Source organism: Onychomys torridus, chromosome 21 (assembly GCF_903995425.1).
Source record: "Onychomys torridus chromosome 21, mOncTor1.1, whole genome shotgun sequence".
Lineage (NCBI taxonomy): Eukaryota > Metazoa > Chordata > Mammalia > Rodentia > Cricetidae > Onychomys > Onychomys torridus.
In genome coordinates, this window is record NC_050463.1 from 31,442,976 (window position 1) to 31,457,933 (window position 14,958).

Sequence of the window (14,958 nt, forward strand, 5' to 3'; positions counted from 1 at the left end):
GCAACCCCTTCTACCATGGCTAACATAGATGGAGCCAGCGGGTGTGATGACCTTCCTTCTAGCTTCAAGAGGGCTGAGTCCATCCATTTCCTAACTGGAGGTGCCCGGGGACCGCCACCCATGGCCAGGTGGTATTGTCGTTATTCCTTCAGTCTGAATGATCCCTCTCCCATCCCAAGCAGGCTTCTCTACTACATAGTCTGAAGCCCGGTCCCTGCAGTGATCTCACTTGTAGCTATAATCCATTTGTGATTAGTATCAATTCTCCAAAGTCCAACTGGAATCGTTCATTGTTTACCAAGCAAACAAGAGAAGAAAATGACGTATCTTATGGGGCGCTGTGGCGCAGAATAGTTAAATATCACCACGTTTCGGGGAGATTAATGGTAAAGTGTTCGCCGGGGTCATTTATAATATTAAAAATAAAATTATTGGTGTGTCTTTTCAGAAGACACAATGAAGATAAATGTCAACTAGGGAAAGCTCAGGAAAAAAAACTATAACAAAGTGAAGGGGCTATGGGAGGCTGCGAAGGAATGAGACATTTTTAATTTCTTCAGAGAGCTCAGGCGTGAAAATGAAGCCCGTCCTGCCTTCTGATGGCCTTCAGGAATCTCGGTGGCTCTCAGGAAAGTCACAGGGAGAAGGGATTTGAAACAGGGCCTCGGGGTCTTTCCATGTTAACTGGCATCGCTGTTGTCATCCTAACACCAGCTTTCTCATGCTACCATCTTTCCGATCCTCACCTCCAAGCCACCAGTCCTGTCAAGGGCACCTCCAGCATGCCACTCATGTCCACTCATGTCTCTTCAGCCCTCTTATCAACCTCACCCGAGCCGTCTTCATGACTTGCGTGGCCAGGCACAGAGGCAGCTACCCAGCTGGCTTTTCACACTTCCATTCACTCTCCAGCTCAGTCTCTCCAAATCACTCAGAGTGAACTTTATTAAGACTTACCAGCTGGCCTGGCGAGATGGCTCAGCAGTTAAGAACACTTGCTGTTCTTGTAGAGGACACAGGTCTGTTTCCCAACACCCACATCTCTGGTTCCAGGGGATCCAACACCCTCTTCTAGCCTCTACAAACCTGCGTGTACATGGTGCACATACAGACAAGCACATAAACACACACACACACACACACACACACACACACACACACACACACACACACACAATTAAAAATTAATTACAGTTTTTAAAATGACTTCCCGAAGTTTTCAGGTTCCTGTCTGGCTATGCCTCTCCCTTCTCCTTCACACAGCTCTGGTGACCCTTTGTGACCATTCTGGACCATAATGGCATTTGCTCTGTTTCTAGATCATGACATCATTCCTACCCTGGCTCCATTTTCCTTGGCTGGTCCTCTCTCTGGTTCCCATATCCCTGTGCCCATAGTCTCAAACTAGGTCTCTAAGTCTCTGCTCAGTGCTCTCACCCAGTTCCAGGCTTATGGAAAAAGTCTAAAGACAATCCTCTAGGAAACCAAACACTGAATTGGATGGCAAGGAGAGAGGAGAACTTTCCCTTTGGTGTAACTCAAAGGAATGAAAAACTCCCAACAAGATTCAAGGAAATCCCTCCTCATGGCGTTCTTCTGCTTGAACTTGGTGATCTAGTTTACCCTTCCTTGGCATCAAATCACTAGTACTTAGGACATGTCAGGCACTCTCCAGGAGGTACTGTGGGTAAGCCAAACCCTCCTGCCTAGATGGAGACACATGCCTACATGGAGACAAGCTCTTCAGAGAGAAGAATGAGCAAGGGGATGGAGCAAGTGGCATCTGAGGTGGGAATAATTGGTCACACTGAGTCAGAACGGGTTGCACAACCATGATAAGAAGCTGCTAATCTTGATACCCAGTCAGACTCAAAGAGACACTCAAAAGTAGAGCATGGAGTTCCAGGTGCATGCAGCAGAGACTATAGTGAGATTGGGCCTTGAAGAAGCGGGTTTCAGAAAGCTAAATCTGACTCTGAGGTGACTCCAGGGGCAAATAGAGCTGAGAATTCATCATCTCGAGTGTGATTTTATTTCATAACTATTATTTGTGCTGGAAATTACCTTGGGTTTGTTCCCACCATTACTTTTCCTCTGAGGACTCTGCTCTGTAGAGCCTCAACTCTACCATGTGGTGTGAAGGATGCCCAAAGCTTCCCCCAGTCCCTGAGAACTGGTCCTGCCCAACCTCTAGCTGCGTCTCTCCACCCATGCTTCACGACTAATTCTCTAAACTCCATGCCTCTATAGTTAGCTCAAAATAAGAACCCACATTGTTTTATTTAATGTTCTATAGACATATGACCTTCACACAAACCTGTACATTAGACTTCAATCCTGAGGGAAACCCATGAATTGAGTTGGTATTCACCTCACTAACTAGAAGAAGAGGACTGGAACCTGAAATCATTTTCTCTACACCTTAAGGGACCTTACCAACACAAACTAAACAGAATTAGGTCTTGGGCCTGCTGGAGTCCTTACAGGAATGTAGTCTGGTTCTAAAGGATCTCCTGGACATGGAGGAAAGCACCACAGTGAGAGCAGGGGTCAATGGGTGGTAGTCAGGGCTTAGGATTGCCCTAAGCAGAGGAGAAACTAGATGACATTATCCAATGTGAGAAGGCCTCTGATTTGGGTGCACCTAGTTATTATCCCAAAATCTTATGGAACATGCTAGTCCATGGCTTCTGCTAGACATCCTTCTTCTGACTACCATCAGTGAGCCCCAAAAGCAGCTCCATCACTGTGTGAGTCTAAGGTCTGCAGAAACAATAGTCTGTGGGGTTGCCTGGTTTGAGAGAGTGTTAGAGCTAGGAAGCTCCAGCCAAGATCAAAAGGACTGATCTGTGGTCTCAGAGACCTGGAGGCAAGGTGAGGCTTCCGTCTAGCTCTCCTACTCTGTAGAAAAGTACCTTCTCTCGCAGCCCACAGGCAGCCACCTGTGACTGGGCCTCTCCTTTCACGTAGGAACCAAGATGCCAGGTCTTTAATGAGGTTGTCCACACTAGAATTTATGAGGCTCAAAGCCTTCAGAAGGACTGGTTTCTGCCAACCTTAATTTACACAGTTCACAAGCTTTCCAACACCCCCATTAAAGTCAGCAAGGAAGCTGCTCCTGTTGGCCTGTACACATGATTTGACCCCATCCTCATCACGTCATCATTCATTTTCATGTCTCTTGGCTTGTTCAGCCCTAAGCACCTGGCTCTCCTGTCCCTGGGAAATATTTTGTTTCTACCAGGCAGGTGGGAGCCAAGCCCAACCCTGGACTCCAACTCTAGCCCAGGCCTTCCCACCAATCCTCTATATTAAAAGTTCTTCCACACATCATCTCCAATTTGATTTAAGAGCAAAACCCCCTTCTCACCCAGGCAGCTCTCCGTCCCCACCCCTGTAATGGGTGCCATCAGTTAGGCAAGAGCAAGCCGGTAGGAGATGGCCAGAAAACTGAGACACGTGTGCCTCTTTGAAATGCCACATAAATCCCCTTAATTAAAAATTAATTAAGAGCCCTAAAATTTGACACTCATTTTAAAAAGAAATTTGAGTTAGAGAGTTGTTTAGATTTCATAGCATCTAATCTCTAGGACACAAATGAAGGAGGGGGAGTGTGTGTGTGTGCTTCTGTTTCAAATGCAGTCAGGGGAGGGATCATTCCCACCGAGTGAACCCAATAAGTCACCCACGGTGTACAACAGCGGTTCACGGAACTTGACCTGGACCACACGTGTTGTCGATGCAAATCTGAACTAATTTCTGCAGCATCCACTGAGAAGATAAATAGACAAACAAATGTGCCATGCTGTTTTGGAAGAGATGTTCCAAGATGCAAATGATGGATGACTGGGACAAGAAATGCCAATGTGAGGCCAGCTTGCTGGGTGAGCAACTTAGCGGAAGGCTTCAAGAGAGAGCCATCCACAATGGTGGGCATTAATCAAGTTGGCACTAATGATAGCAAGTCCATCTCATCAACATGTAGCCATCAACGCCATTGCTTAGAACCCAGTCAGGAGATCGTGGACAGAAAGAGGCTTTGAGAGAAGATTTGAGGTCAACACTCTAGTGGGCCAGAGGACAGTGGAAGCATAGAGACAAAGGAACTATCCAAGATTCACAGATATTGACCTTCAGATTCCTCCAGTACTCCAAAGTCATGCCACTCAACTGTGTGTCCCCAGAAACATTCAGGGGTCTTCAAGCAGCACCAGTGCCGAGGAGATCTCCTCCGGAGATACTGATGGCATTGGCCCTGGTGACACATGAACACCAACGCTATTTCGTACCTGCCTGACAAGTGACTCCCATGGACATCAGGGCACTGCTTCTGGCAGATGATCTGTCATGAGTCATAGGATGAGATGTCACTGGAGGACCATCTGGCCAAGTTCTGGGCCCTTGTCTTTGGGTTACCATCTGTGAATCTCAGGCAAAACACCCCCAGTAAGCAGCTAGCCACACGTTTTACTGCTTAAAAAGCAACAAGCATTGCTCAGGCTCTAAAATCCCCGGTTCTTCTGATTAATCAAGTAGGGATAATAACTGTTCGACTAGGTTTTTATGAGCTTCAGACAAAGCAGGCTCAAGAAAGCACATGGCAGGCTATTAAAATGCTATGCAAAACTAAGGAGTGACAGGGATTTAATATATCCAGTGACTCACGTTGTTGGTCTGGGGGGGAAGTGCTGTTTCCGGGGCTAATAAATAAGTTTCCATAGTGATGACCATTATTAATGAAAGATCCCTGAGTACCAATCCTCCCACAAGCGGTCTGCAGACATACTTGGAAATGACCAGCCCCCATGTTACACCTGCAGAGAATAGGCCACTCCCTCATGCCCAAGCCCTTCTCCCTTCCCATTTCTCTTGAGACAGGTTACAACCACTCAGCGTCTCAGGGTAGCCTGCTCCTCGGGGTAGAACAATGCTTGTACAACCACAGAGAAGATGCTGTTAGGAATTGTGGTCTCTTGTTTGAAACCATTCACCAAGGGTATTTTCCTACTGGGAATTTATGGGCCCCATTTAAAAAAAAAAAAAAAAAAAAAAAGAACTTGAGGAAACAGAGCACTTGTTTTTGGTTGTGCCTCATTAGTTCTGAGGAGGGGTTGTTGGGGGAGATCAGAGTACCAGGAGCCCATCTAATTGAGTCTCTGGTAAGCATAAAGCTCGCTCCATCCAGAGGAGACTCTACCAGGGAACCTGGGTGTCTCCAGGAGAGGAGGAGAGGTACCAGAGGAAGCAGGGATGAAAGAGCCAGTTTCTTTGAGTTACTGCTGAGCCTGAACCCAGAAAGAGGTCCCAGGAATAAAATTCCATAGATCCCAGGCATCCAGAGAGTGAAGTCAGCACTTTCCTGACTCCTGTACCCCTCTTTGTTAAGGTTTGTGGGTGAAGGGCAAGCTTGCCAACTTCTGCCCTTCTATGCCCACTATCAGCATTGGGCACATCCACCACTTGGGTGACCCCTTAGACACAGCACAAAAGAGAGAGAAGACAGCTGGGCAGTGGTGGCACACGCCTTTAATCCCAGCACTCGGGAGGCAGAGCCAGGTGGATCTCTGCGAGTTCGAGGCCAACCTGGTCCACAGAGAACTACACAGAGAAACCCTGTCTCAAAACAAAGCACACGTGAAGGGGGGGGGGGGGGGGCGCGGCGGGGAATGACACACAATGTGGGAAGGCACAGATTTCTGCCAATCCCTCAGCAAACCAGTGACCCACTATGGAACTCTGTATTCTCAACAGTAAATCAAATATAAATCAAATTTAGTAACACCTTCCTCCACTGACACACAGGACCAGTTCAATCCCCAGTCATCATGGGGATAGAGAGGACTGTATTACCAGGCACTGTTGCAGATGCATAAGACTCCATACCTCCCGCCGGGCGGTGGTGGGGCACGCCTTTAATCCCAGCACTCGGAAGGCAGAGCCAGGTGGATCTCTGTGAGTTCGAGGCCAGCCTGGGCTACCAAGTGAGTTCCAGGAAAGGCGCAAAGCTACACAGAGAAACCCTGTCTCGAGGAAAAAAAAAAAAAAAGAGAGACTCCCTTCAAGTCAGAGCGGTTTGCTAAAGAAGACAAACAGCTGGTAATACTATAAGGCAGAACCTCCACCTGCCACATGCAAGAAGCACTGTGTTGAGAGGCCCAAGCGAAAGGAATCTTCAAGGAGAAAAAAGGGGGATCCGTGAAAATGGGTGAGGAACAGGGTCACATACCCAGCTGTTGAGAGGTAAAGGCTGGTGGAAGATATCCCCAAGAACAGGCCAACCGCCAGACAACGAAGGGTGACCCACATGTGCCTATCAGTCCCACAGGAAACAAATTCCCTAAGCATCAGAGAAAGAGAGTAGAAGGGAGAGAAAAAAAAAAGAGGAAGGGTGAGGAAGAGGAGGAGAAGAAACGATCAAGGAAATGTAGACACATTCACATTACCCTGGAGCTCTAGATACCCGTATACCAAAATACACTATGAAAATATACACTTCATGTATAAATGTAATGCATCCAAGCCCACATTAGATGGTCTCACACAAATCAGTCATCTTTGACGAAGGGGTGACGTGGGTTGAGTACATGCCTAACGTGTCTAACACCATGAATTTGGTACCAACCCTGAAAAGAATAAAAAAAAGAATTTAAAAGCTGAGAACACCTGAAAACCTCCTTCTCCGAAAAATTCAAAGTAAACAAGCCTTTAGTTTAAAATACAAATTCTGATAATACTCGGGGTGGACCAGGATGCAGAATGAAGGGTGTGCATGTATGAACACAGCTGGTGAAGAGTGTAAATTGGATTCACTTCTAGAAAGCAATTTGGCAACGTGTATCAAGAGCTTTTAAAATGTTTATACCTTTTGATTCAGTAATTCCACTTCTGGGAATCTTTCCTATGAAAATAATCGGAAACGCAGGCAAAGGTTTATGCACAAAGATATTCTTCAAAGTGTTATTATAAACAGACTAGCAGCCCAATCGTTGAATAATGTTGAAATAAATGATGGCCGGTATCACACTGGATTGTAGCTATTGAAACGAATTCATAGGGGAAATGTTTAAAGCACTTGGAAAAGTTTGTGATGGCACCATCATTATTTTAGGACCTGTCCACGTATCACAGGATGATAAGCATTTTCTAAATCACAGAAAGAACTCAAGATAAATTAGCCAAGCCATTTTACAAAAAAGGGAGAGTACCTCTGTGTGGTGGGGTTCTGTGGGTGCTCTGTTTGCTTCTACCTTCCTTTCAACTTTAGACAACAGACTTGTCTTTTAAATAAATGAAAGGCAGAAGGAGCAATAAGATACATCTGATATAAGAAACATTCCTGTGCACGTAAAGACCCATAATGGGATGCATAATATGTATAAAACACTACCTAGCTTTAAATATCCCACAAGTTGAGGGAGGCTTTCAAATGTCCTTCAGTTTTCTTGTGTTGTGGCAGGCTGGAGGGAGAGCAATCTGTCCTGTGATTAAGTATCTCCCATGATAAAACCCAGGGAAAATGCTTTGAAAATGAAGTCACCAAGCACATGAAGAGTCTTTGTTATCACTCTAAATGTCCATCTTCACTCTAAATGTCCATCTTCACTCTAAATGTCCATCTTCTGTGCAGCTCACAGCTAGAAATCTAAACAGCGGCGTGCTGGCTCTGGCTCCTCTTGAGCTGTACCGTATCATGGCTAGCGTATAAATGTGTTTCTGTCTGGTTTCTTTGCCTTTTATTTTTTCTTTAATGAAGCCAATAGGATCCAATCACAGGGGGCTCCACCCTAATGTGATAGTCTAGTCCCTCCTCAAATGCTTCATCTCTAAATACCTAAATATAGTGGGGTGGAATTCCCACCCTCTTATCACCATTCACACGTGGTTTTGAGGGCTCAACCCTTGCTGGAAATTTGGAAACGGGATAGAAACCATGTGTAGACCTTTGTCTAAGGGGGGCAGAGATGTCTGGAGGTATCACCAGGCTCCCCATTTCCTCCCACATGGTATCAATAATAAAGCAGTCCCATTCTATTTGTCACGAAGTCAGAGAGCAGATGAATGTTGGGCCCCACACAGCCTGGATTCCTGGGGCACAGTTCTCAGCACCCCTGCTTAGCTCCCACAGTCTTCTCCTCTGCTCCATGGCATTAGAGAGAGAGACTGGACCTTCCCTGAGCCCAGAATTGAGGAAGCATCTTTCCTAACTTCTACTAAGACCCTGTCAACATACAAAAAACAAGACGAAACAAAACAAAAAAAAAAAAAAAAACCATGGTCCTCAAATGAATAAGAGAGTTTATTCTGGAGCCAAATAGGGTGACCATGGCCTGGGAACACAGATTTAGTTACCCCAAACTCCATGCTCTCACACAGGAATGGTTTCTTTTTTATGATAGAACAAAGAAAGCCATAAATCAAGAGACATTTCAAATCCATTAGTGGAAGTACCATGTCCGTAGTTAACAAGAGGAAGAACTCTCTCCACAGTTGACCTCAAATGTTATCTGTTGACATTCTTAGCCTGTGGATTGATGGAGAGAGGCATTGGTTTGTTTATTCCCAAAGGACTGACTTAATAGTCACAAAGATGTTCGGTCATACGCAAGGGTAGGCAATAAATGGGGCTAAGGTAGCCCGAGAAACTTTGGTTCTGGACCTGCAACACTGCAACTCTCCAAGTCATTGAGCATCTAGTCAGAAGGAATGTTTAACACAGGTGTGGCTTTTTTCATTTTTTTTTTCTTTTTTTAAATCTGGAATTTAAGTTAAAAGCATGATTGAAAAGTGGGAAATGGGTATACAGAATCAAATCCACGAAATGAACGCCACGCCTTACCTTTTCACAAGAGCGTTGACTCTCTGATGTGCTTTTGATTTTTGTTTGATCCTGGGTTTTTATTTGAGCGTGTTTGGAACTGGCAGGGTGTGGGAAGAAGGGCAAGGCTTCATGGCACGTCAAAATGCATGCTGTGCTTAGAACCCGAGAGCCATTGGAAGAAACTTTGCCTTATGCTGTCCCAGGGCACAGGGATGGGTGGATGACACCCTTCCCTCTCGGTGAGGTAGAGAGGGGAAAAGATAACCAGACCTGGGAACTTCCGAGCACTCATCCCAGAAGCAGTTTAAAGAGCTGGGACATCCATATGCAGCTGAGCTGGGCTGCAGCTCCAATCCCTGCTAGAACTGGTTTTAGACCGTGTATTAATTTCTTGTCCCTGCTGAAAAGAACTACCAGAAGCTTAGTTCTGGCCTCAAACAACACAAATTTATTCTCTCACTGCTCCGGAGGGCCAAGGCCTGAAATGGCTTTCATTGGATAGGTGCAAAGCAGTCTGAAATCGAGACTTTCCTGGGAAGTTTCTAGAAGCATGCTATTGGGCAGGGCTGTTTCCTCAGGGGAACCCATTCCCTGCCTCTTCAAGCTTCTGTGGGACCCTTGTGGTCTTTGGATCATAATCTTCCCTCCCATTCTGAAATTCATGCTTCTCTTGTGAAGTTTGAGGGGTTTGAGGGACCCAGTGTGAGAGAGAGAGAGAGAGAGAGAGAGAGAGAGAGAGAGAGAGAGAGAGAGAGAGACTCAGATTGATCCTTAGGGAAGAGTTATTATCGGACAAAAGGTCGCTTGTGAGAAAGTAGGGAGTAGAGAAGGTGTTGTGCCAGCAGGAAATGAGCCCAAGGTCAACTAACATCACCTAACTGGATTTAGTTGAGGAGTGTTGGAAGAACAATGGGCTAGTTAGCACCAGTTCTGGCTCGTTAGCACCAGTTCTGACTAGTTAGCACCAATTCTGCCTGTAGCCCGAGAGCATTTTGGGGGGTTGCTATCTGGAAGGGTCTGTTCCCAGGAGCAGGGGAAGGAACAGGTCCCCTGCCTCTGTGGTCTGAGAACACTGTCACAACTCCTGTTTCTTACCGACTCTCTTGCTTCTCTTGGGATCCCACTGCTGCCCCCCCCCCCGCCCCACACACACCCCAAATAATCCAGGAGGGTCAATCCACCTAAAAAGTTTAATCGCAGCAGCCAAGTAAAGTCCCTCTTTGCCACAGACAGTAACATTCATCCATCATCCTGTTAGGTTCTGAGGATTTCGGGATGTGTTCTAGAAATAACCTCTGAAAACAGATGCTCATGAACCCTCCTAGAGGCGGAGTCTGGAGAACAGCCAGTGGCTCAGACAGTTTTATGGAGATGATAAAAACTTGCTGGTGAGTTCTGGAGCCCAAGGGAATGGAGCCAAGGCCAAATTCACGAAAGATATAGGGGTTGTCACAGGTGAAGTCTGTGAGCTGGACCTCCATGGTTAACTCGTGAGTGCACCATCACGTGATTATGGGCTCATGAAAAGAAGCAAGAGGAGATTAGACAGCAAAGGCAATTGAGCCCCCATCCAAGGACCTTAAGGTACATATTAAAGAGCCCAGATGTGATTCCATGAAGGGACATGAAGCCTCTTCTCCTATACCCAGAAGTTATAGAGCAGGCTCAGCCAGACTGGATGCCAGCATGACCATGCCAAGTGACCATCTGTTGTGTGGCTTTTCCTGAGGAAATGTGAATGTCTAGTCACCCCCAGACAGAGTGCTGGTGACACACTGAAGAAATAATTGTGCCTAAGTCTGGCTTGGTGAATGGATGAGTTCGCTGAGGCTACTTACAGGAGCACCGGTGCATTAAAAACAGCCGTATCTCTACAAATCCCACCTCAGCGTGGGTAATGAAACACACATGCTCAAGCCCCCTGCCCACCTTGAAGGCAGCAACACTGAAGGGGTTCTCCTCTACAGCCATCGTTAGCTGTTTGCATAACCTCGGGGACAGACCCTGTGAATCTTACCATTTGCTGAGCTTCCTGAATCTCTGGAGCCTTTCTCCTCCCTCCAGGAGAGGATATTTGAATTCCAGGGAAATGCCTGCACCTTAACACCTGCATCATCTGATAATCAGAGCTGTCTTTATCTGAACTGGCCTGCAGATGGAGTCAGGGGGTCGCCCCCAGCCAACCTGGTAGACTGGGTTGGAGTCTCACATGTTTTGCCATGAGACCTTAGGCTACTCATCAAACCTCTCCCAACTCAGTTTCCTTGCTTAGGAAATAGAGATGGGCACCATTAAGACCAGCATAGATGCCTCATTGAGCTCAGTGTGCCAAGGTAAGCAGAAGAATTATAGAGGTAAACAGACTTAGTATGATGTTAGTTTCCATGCTATGGGAAACACTCCAGTAAACTGAAAAAAAAAATCCATACAATTTTGGATATTAAAGATCATTTGTCTGGGGAGCCCCACATCACAGTCAAATAAATCTGGCTTCTCAGACAAAAATTGGAGAAGCTTCCCTGGATGTGAGGCTCAGAGAGGCAGGAGGAACCAGGGCCATCAGGAGCACAGAGAGGGAAGGAGGGGTGGGAAGCCTGGTAAGGCACTGGCCGCCGTGGCAAAGAGTGGAAGCCAATACAGCCACACCCCAGGGTCACCCCAACTGGACCCTGCAGCTCATCTCCACCATGACCAGAGCCACACACCCAACACTGAGAGCTAAATATCTGGAAGCCCAAGCCAGACCTTTCCTTCCCTCTACTCTAAAGGGAGATGATGCCAGGCCAGCCTGCTCCATGTCCTCATTGATCCCTCGGGCTTGCAACAGACTGCTTAGTCCTCACAATGCATCACCATTCATCCAGTCAACTCACAGCTGCTACCATGTTCATTTTAAGATGCAGCCCCCCCCCCCCATTTCCCTAAAAATGTGGTTCTTCCTCTAAGGGTTTGGGAACTGGAGTTAGCATCTTGGTAATACAGTCAAAATCCATCCTTCCATAGAAGAGACAATGGCCAGAGAGAGAAGGGACATTGTCGGGCTAGCCAATCACAGAGGAGTCAGGTCCATCTCCCATAATGATGTGTGATGCTTTTCACAGCAGAAAGAGTATGTACTCTCTAAATCTGCTCAGTACGTGATTCCAATGCTAGGATCTGATGTCAGAGCCTGGGGAGATTATACTGCACTAGGTATGCCTGATGGAAATCCAAATTCTACTTAAGGGTAGAGCTGTATGGCGCGGGGCCTCCACCAGGAGGTTCTGCTACATGAAAATCATGGATTCGAGGATCCTAGAATGCTCAGAGAATATGGACCAAGCCTCAACCTATTGGTGGAGTGTGAGATCCCAAGTAGATTGTGAGTGTGTATAAGGGCTTTGGTGCTTCCCATCAGCCTTAAGTGTGGTCAAATGGAGGTGCAGGTATTTCTGTCAGGTCTTGGGTATGTATGTAGTAGAGCAATCTTTCCATGCTTCATCCACACCATGGCACATACCAATCTTTCCATTGGCTTTAAGCCAATGTCTGAAGCCACCCAAACTAACAAGGAACATGTGTCTGTCTATGTGCCCTCTAGGAACATCCCCAGGCTCCAAGATGGCCTTGCAGAGTTCCTTCACTTGTTGGAATGGGACAGTCCTCCAGCTCGGACAAGCCTGTGACTTCCACCAGGACTGTGCCCAAGGAGAAGATGAGGGCCAGCTATGCAGTAAGTTGATGGAGTTGGTTCTGATCCTGCTCAGTCCTAGCCATCCATGCCTATAGCCCCTTGATATCCCCGTGACGCCATGCATGCAAGCCTGAGTGGCCTTCCTGATGCTCGATGACTCTGGTGACTGCTCTTCTGGCAACATGATTCCTAAAATGTGTGGCTAAGATATGAGGTCTGGAAACAACACAGTCCTCCATGGTCAGTCGTCACACCTCCTAAAAACCAAATAAGGGGCTGCAGAGATCACTCAGTGGTTAAGAGCACTTGCTGCGCTTACAGAAGACTGGGGTTCAGTTTCCAGCACCCACACTTACAACTTACCTATAACTCTGCTTCTGAGGGATCTGATGTCCTCTTCTGGCCTCTGTGAGCACCTGCATGGATACCATAGGCATACAAACATGCATACACATGTATACATTTAAAAATTAACATCTTTTAAGTTTTGCTCTTGGCATCATTGGACCCAGAAGAGATGATCAAGATGAAACCTAACCCTGGGGTGTGACATTAGAAGCCTCTATGCCTACACTGCCCTCACTTTCCAAGTCCCTCCTCACTTTTCTCCCCATCTCCTCTGAACCCCAGCTCTCCTGTGCATCCCAGCTGCAGCCCTCTCAAACCACCTTGTGGCTCCCTGGTACTTCCCTGGCTTTGCTCGGATGGTTTTCCCTGCTTAGAACACACTTCCTTTCTTGAGTCCCATCTGCTTCTTCAAGACTCTCAATAGTCCCTTCTTCCAGGAACCCTCTTCTTGTCCTCTCCAGTGAGAGCCATCGGTTCGCTTCACCTTCTGTACCCTTCCCACTTGACTAGGTGTATCCACTCGTAATCATTTCCAAAAAGTGTTATTCATGGCTTTTTGTGGTGTAGACCATACACCATGTAACTCACTCATTTAAGTACAGACTTCAGTTCTGTAGAATAGTTACGGGGCTGTGCAACCAACACCATGGTTGAGTTTTATAACATTTTACCACCCCAATAAGAAATGCCTTGCAGTCTATTTTCCTCCAACTCTTTAGTCAAGGTTCCTAACAGCTAATCTTTCTATTTATACAGCTGTACTTCTGTGAGCCTTGTATATAAGCTAAATCACATAGTACACACTTTTTAAATTAATTTCTTCAATGAGCTTTGTATTTTTGAGATTTAGCCACACCATGGCACATACCAGTCCTGCATTCTTTTTTATTGCAGAGTATTGTTTCATTGTATGGCTATATCCCAATTTCCATGTAGATGAAATTCTAAATGGTCTTAGTAAATAAGAAACACAGAGCCAAATATAGAGTTAAAAGCCCAAGAGATCAGAGCACTAGTGAAGTCCAAGACTACCTTTAGCTTACCAGCCACTGCCGTCTCTTCCCCTGAGAGAGAAACCTTCTTCTGTGTGACCTGTCTTTTTATTGCCTTTCTGTTCTACCTTCTCATTGGCTCTAAACCCAGCCACGTGATTTCTTCATCACTGCCTGTCTACACAGACCTCCAGGTCTCTATGGTTCATACTGGGATTAAAGGTTAGGGGTCACCATTTGGCTGGGTCCTTGACTACACAGAGACTCTGCCTGCTATGTGATCGGATTAAGGGCATGTGCCACCACCACTGGACTCTGCTAAATGGCTTGCTTTTAGCTCTGATCCCCAGGCAACTATTTTTATTAACATACAAATAAAATCACATTTCAACACAAATATCTACTCATTGATTCATGGCCATTTCTATTATTTCCAACTTGACCCTACTATAAATAATACTGCTGTGAATATTCACATATCAGTTTGTGCACAGATAAGTGTTCAGTTCTCTCTGTATAGCCCTAGGATGGAATTCCTGGTTCACACAGTAACTCTACATGTAGCATATTGAGCAAGTGTCAAAATTTCTTTGCAAGTGGCTACACCATTTTATATGCCCACCAGTAATATACAGATGTTCTCTTTCCTCTTCTCTTTGCTAACACTTGATATTATCTTTTTTTTTTAATTTCAACCACCCTAGCAGGCAGGTATCAAATATGTGTTATGAGGGTAGTTTCCAGGTCTCACTTCCTGTCTGTGGGCAGATGGGTCTGGTTATCTTTTCAGTACCAAAAGCATCTCTCCTAGTTGCTGGCACGAGGTAAGTGCCCACTGAGTAGTGACTGAAATGAATGGGTGAGTTGGGAAACTTGAGCACCATAAAGAAAAACCAACTGCTGTGGCCACGCTGATATCTGGGAGCAGCATAGACTCCCCACCAATGACTGTGCCACTTGAAGAGTGTCTTCTCAGCAGCTGAGCTCTCTGGTTTTGCCAGGGAAACCACACACTTGCAGAGCACCTGTAGTGGGCTAGGAAATGTGCTAATGCCTAGAGCCAGGTAAATCACAAGCATTCAATCTGCAAAGCTGGGGAAGTCCAAAGCAGGCTCACAAAATGAAGC

General features: G+C 46.2%; 1 protein-coding gene across 1 annotated transcript in view; it reads left to right on the forward strand.

The window, feature by feature from the left end:
* Alk (ALK receptor tyrosine kinase) overlaps window positions 1-14,958 on the forward strand; it is a 700,596-nt gene that overhangs the window by 568,986 nt on the left and 116,652 nt on the right. The window contains exon 6 of the mRNA XM_036170695.1: window positions 12,399-12,530. Coding sequence (XP_036026588.1) covers window positions 12,399-12,530 — 132 coding nt within the window. The remainder of the gene's footprint in view (window positions 1-12,398; window positions 12,531-14,958) is intronic.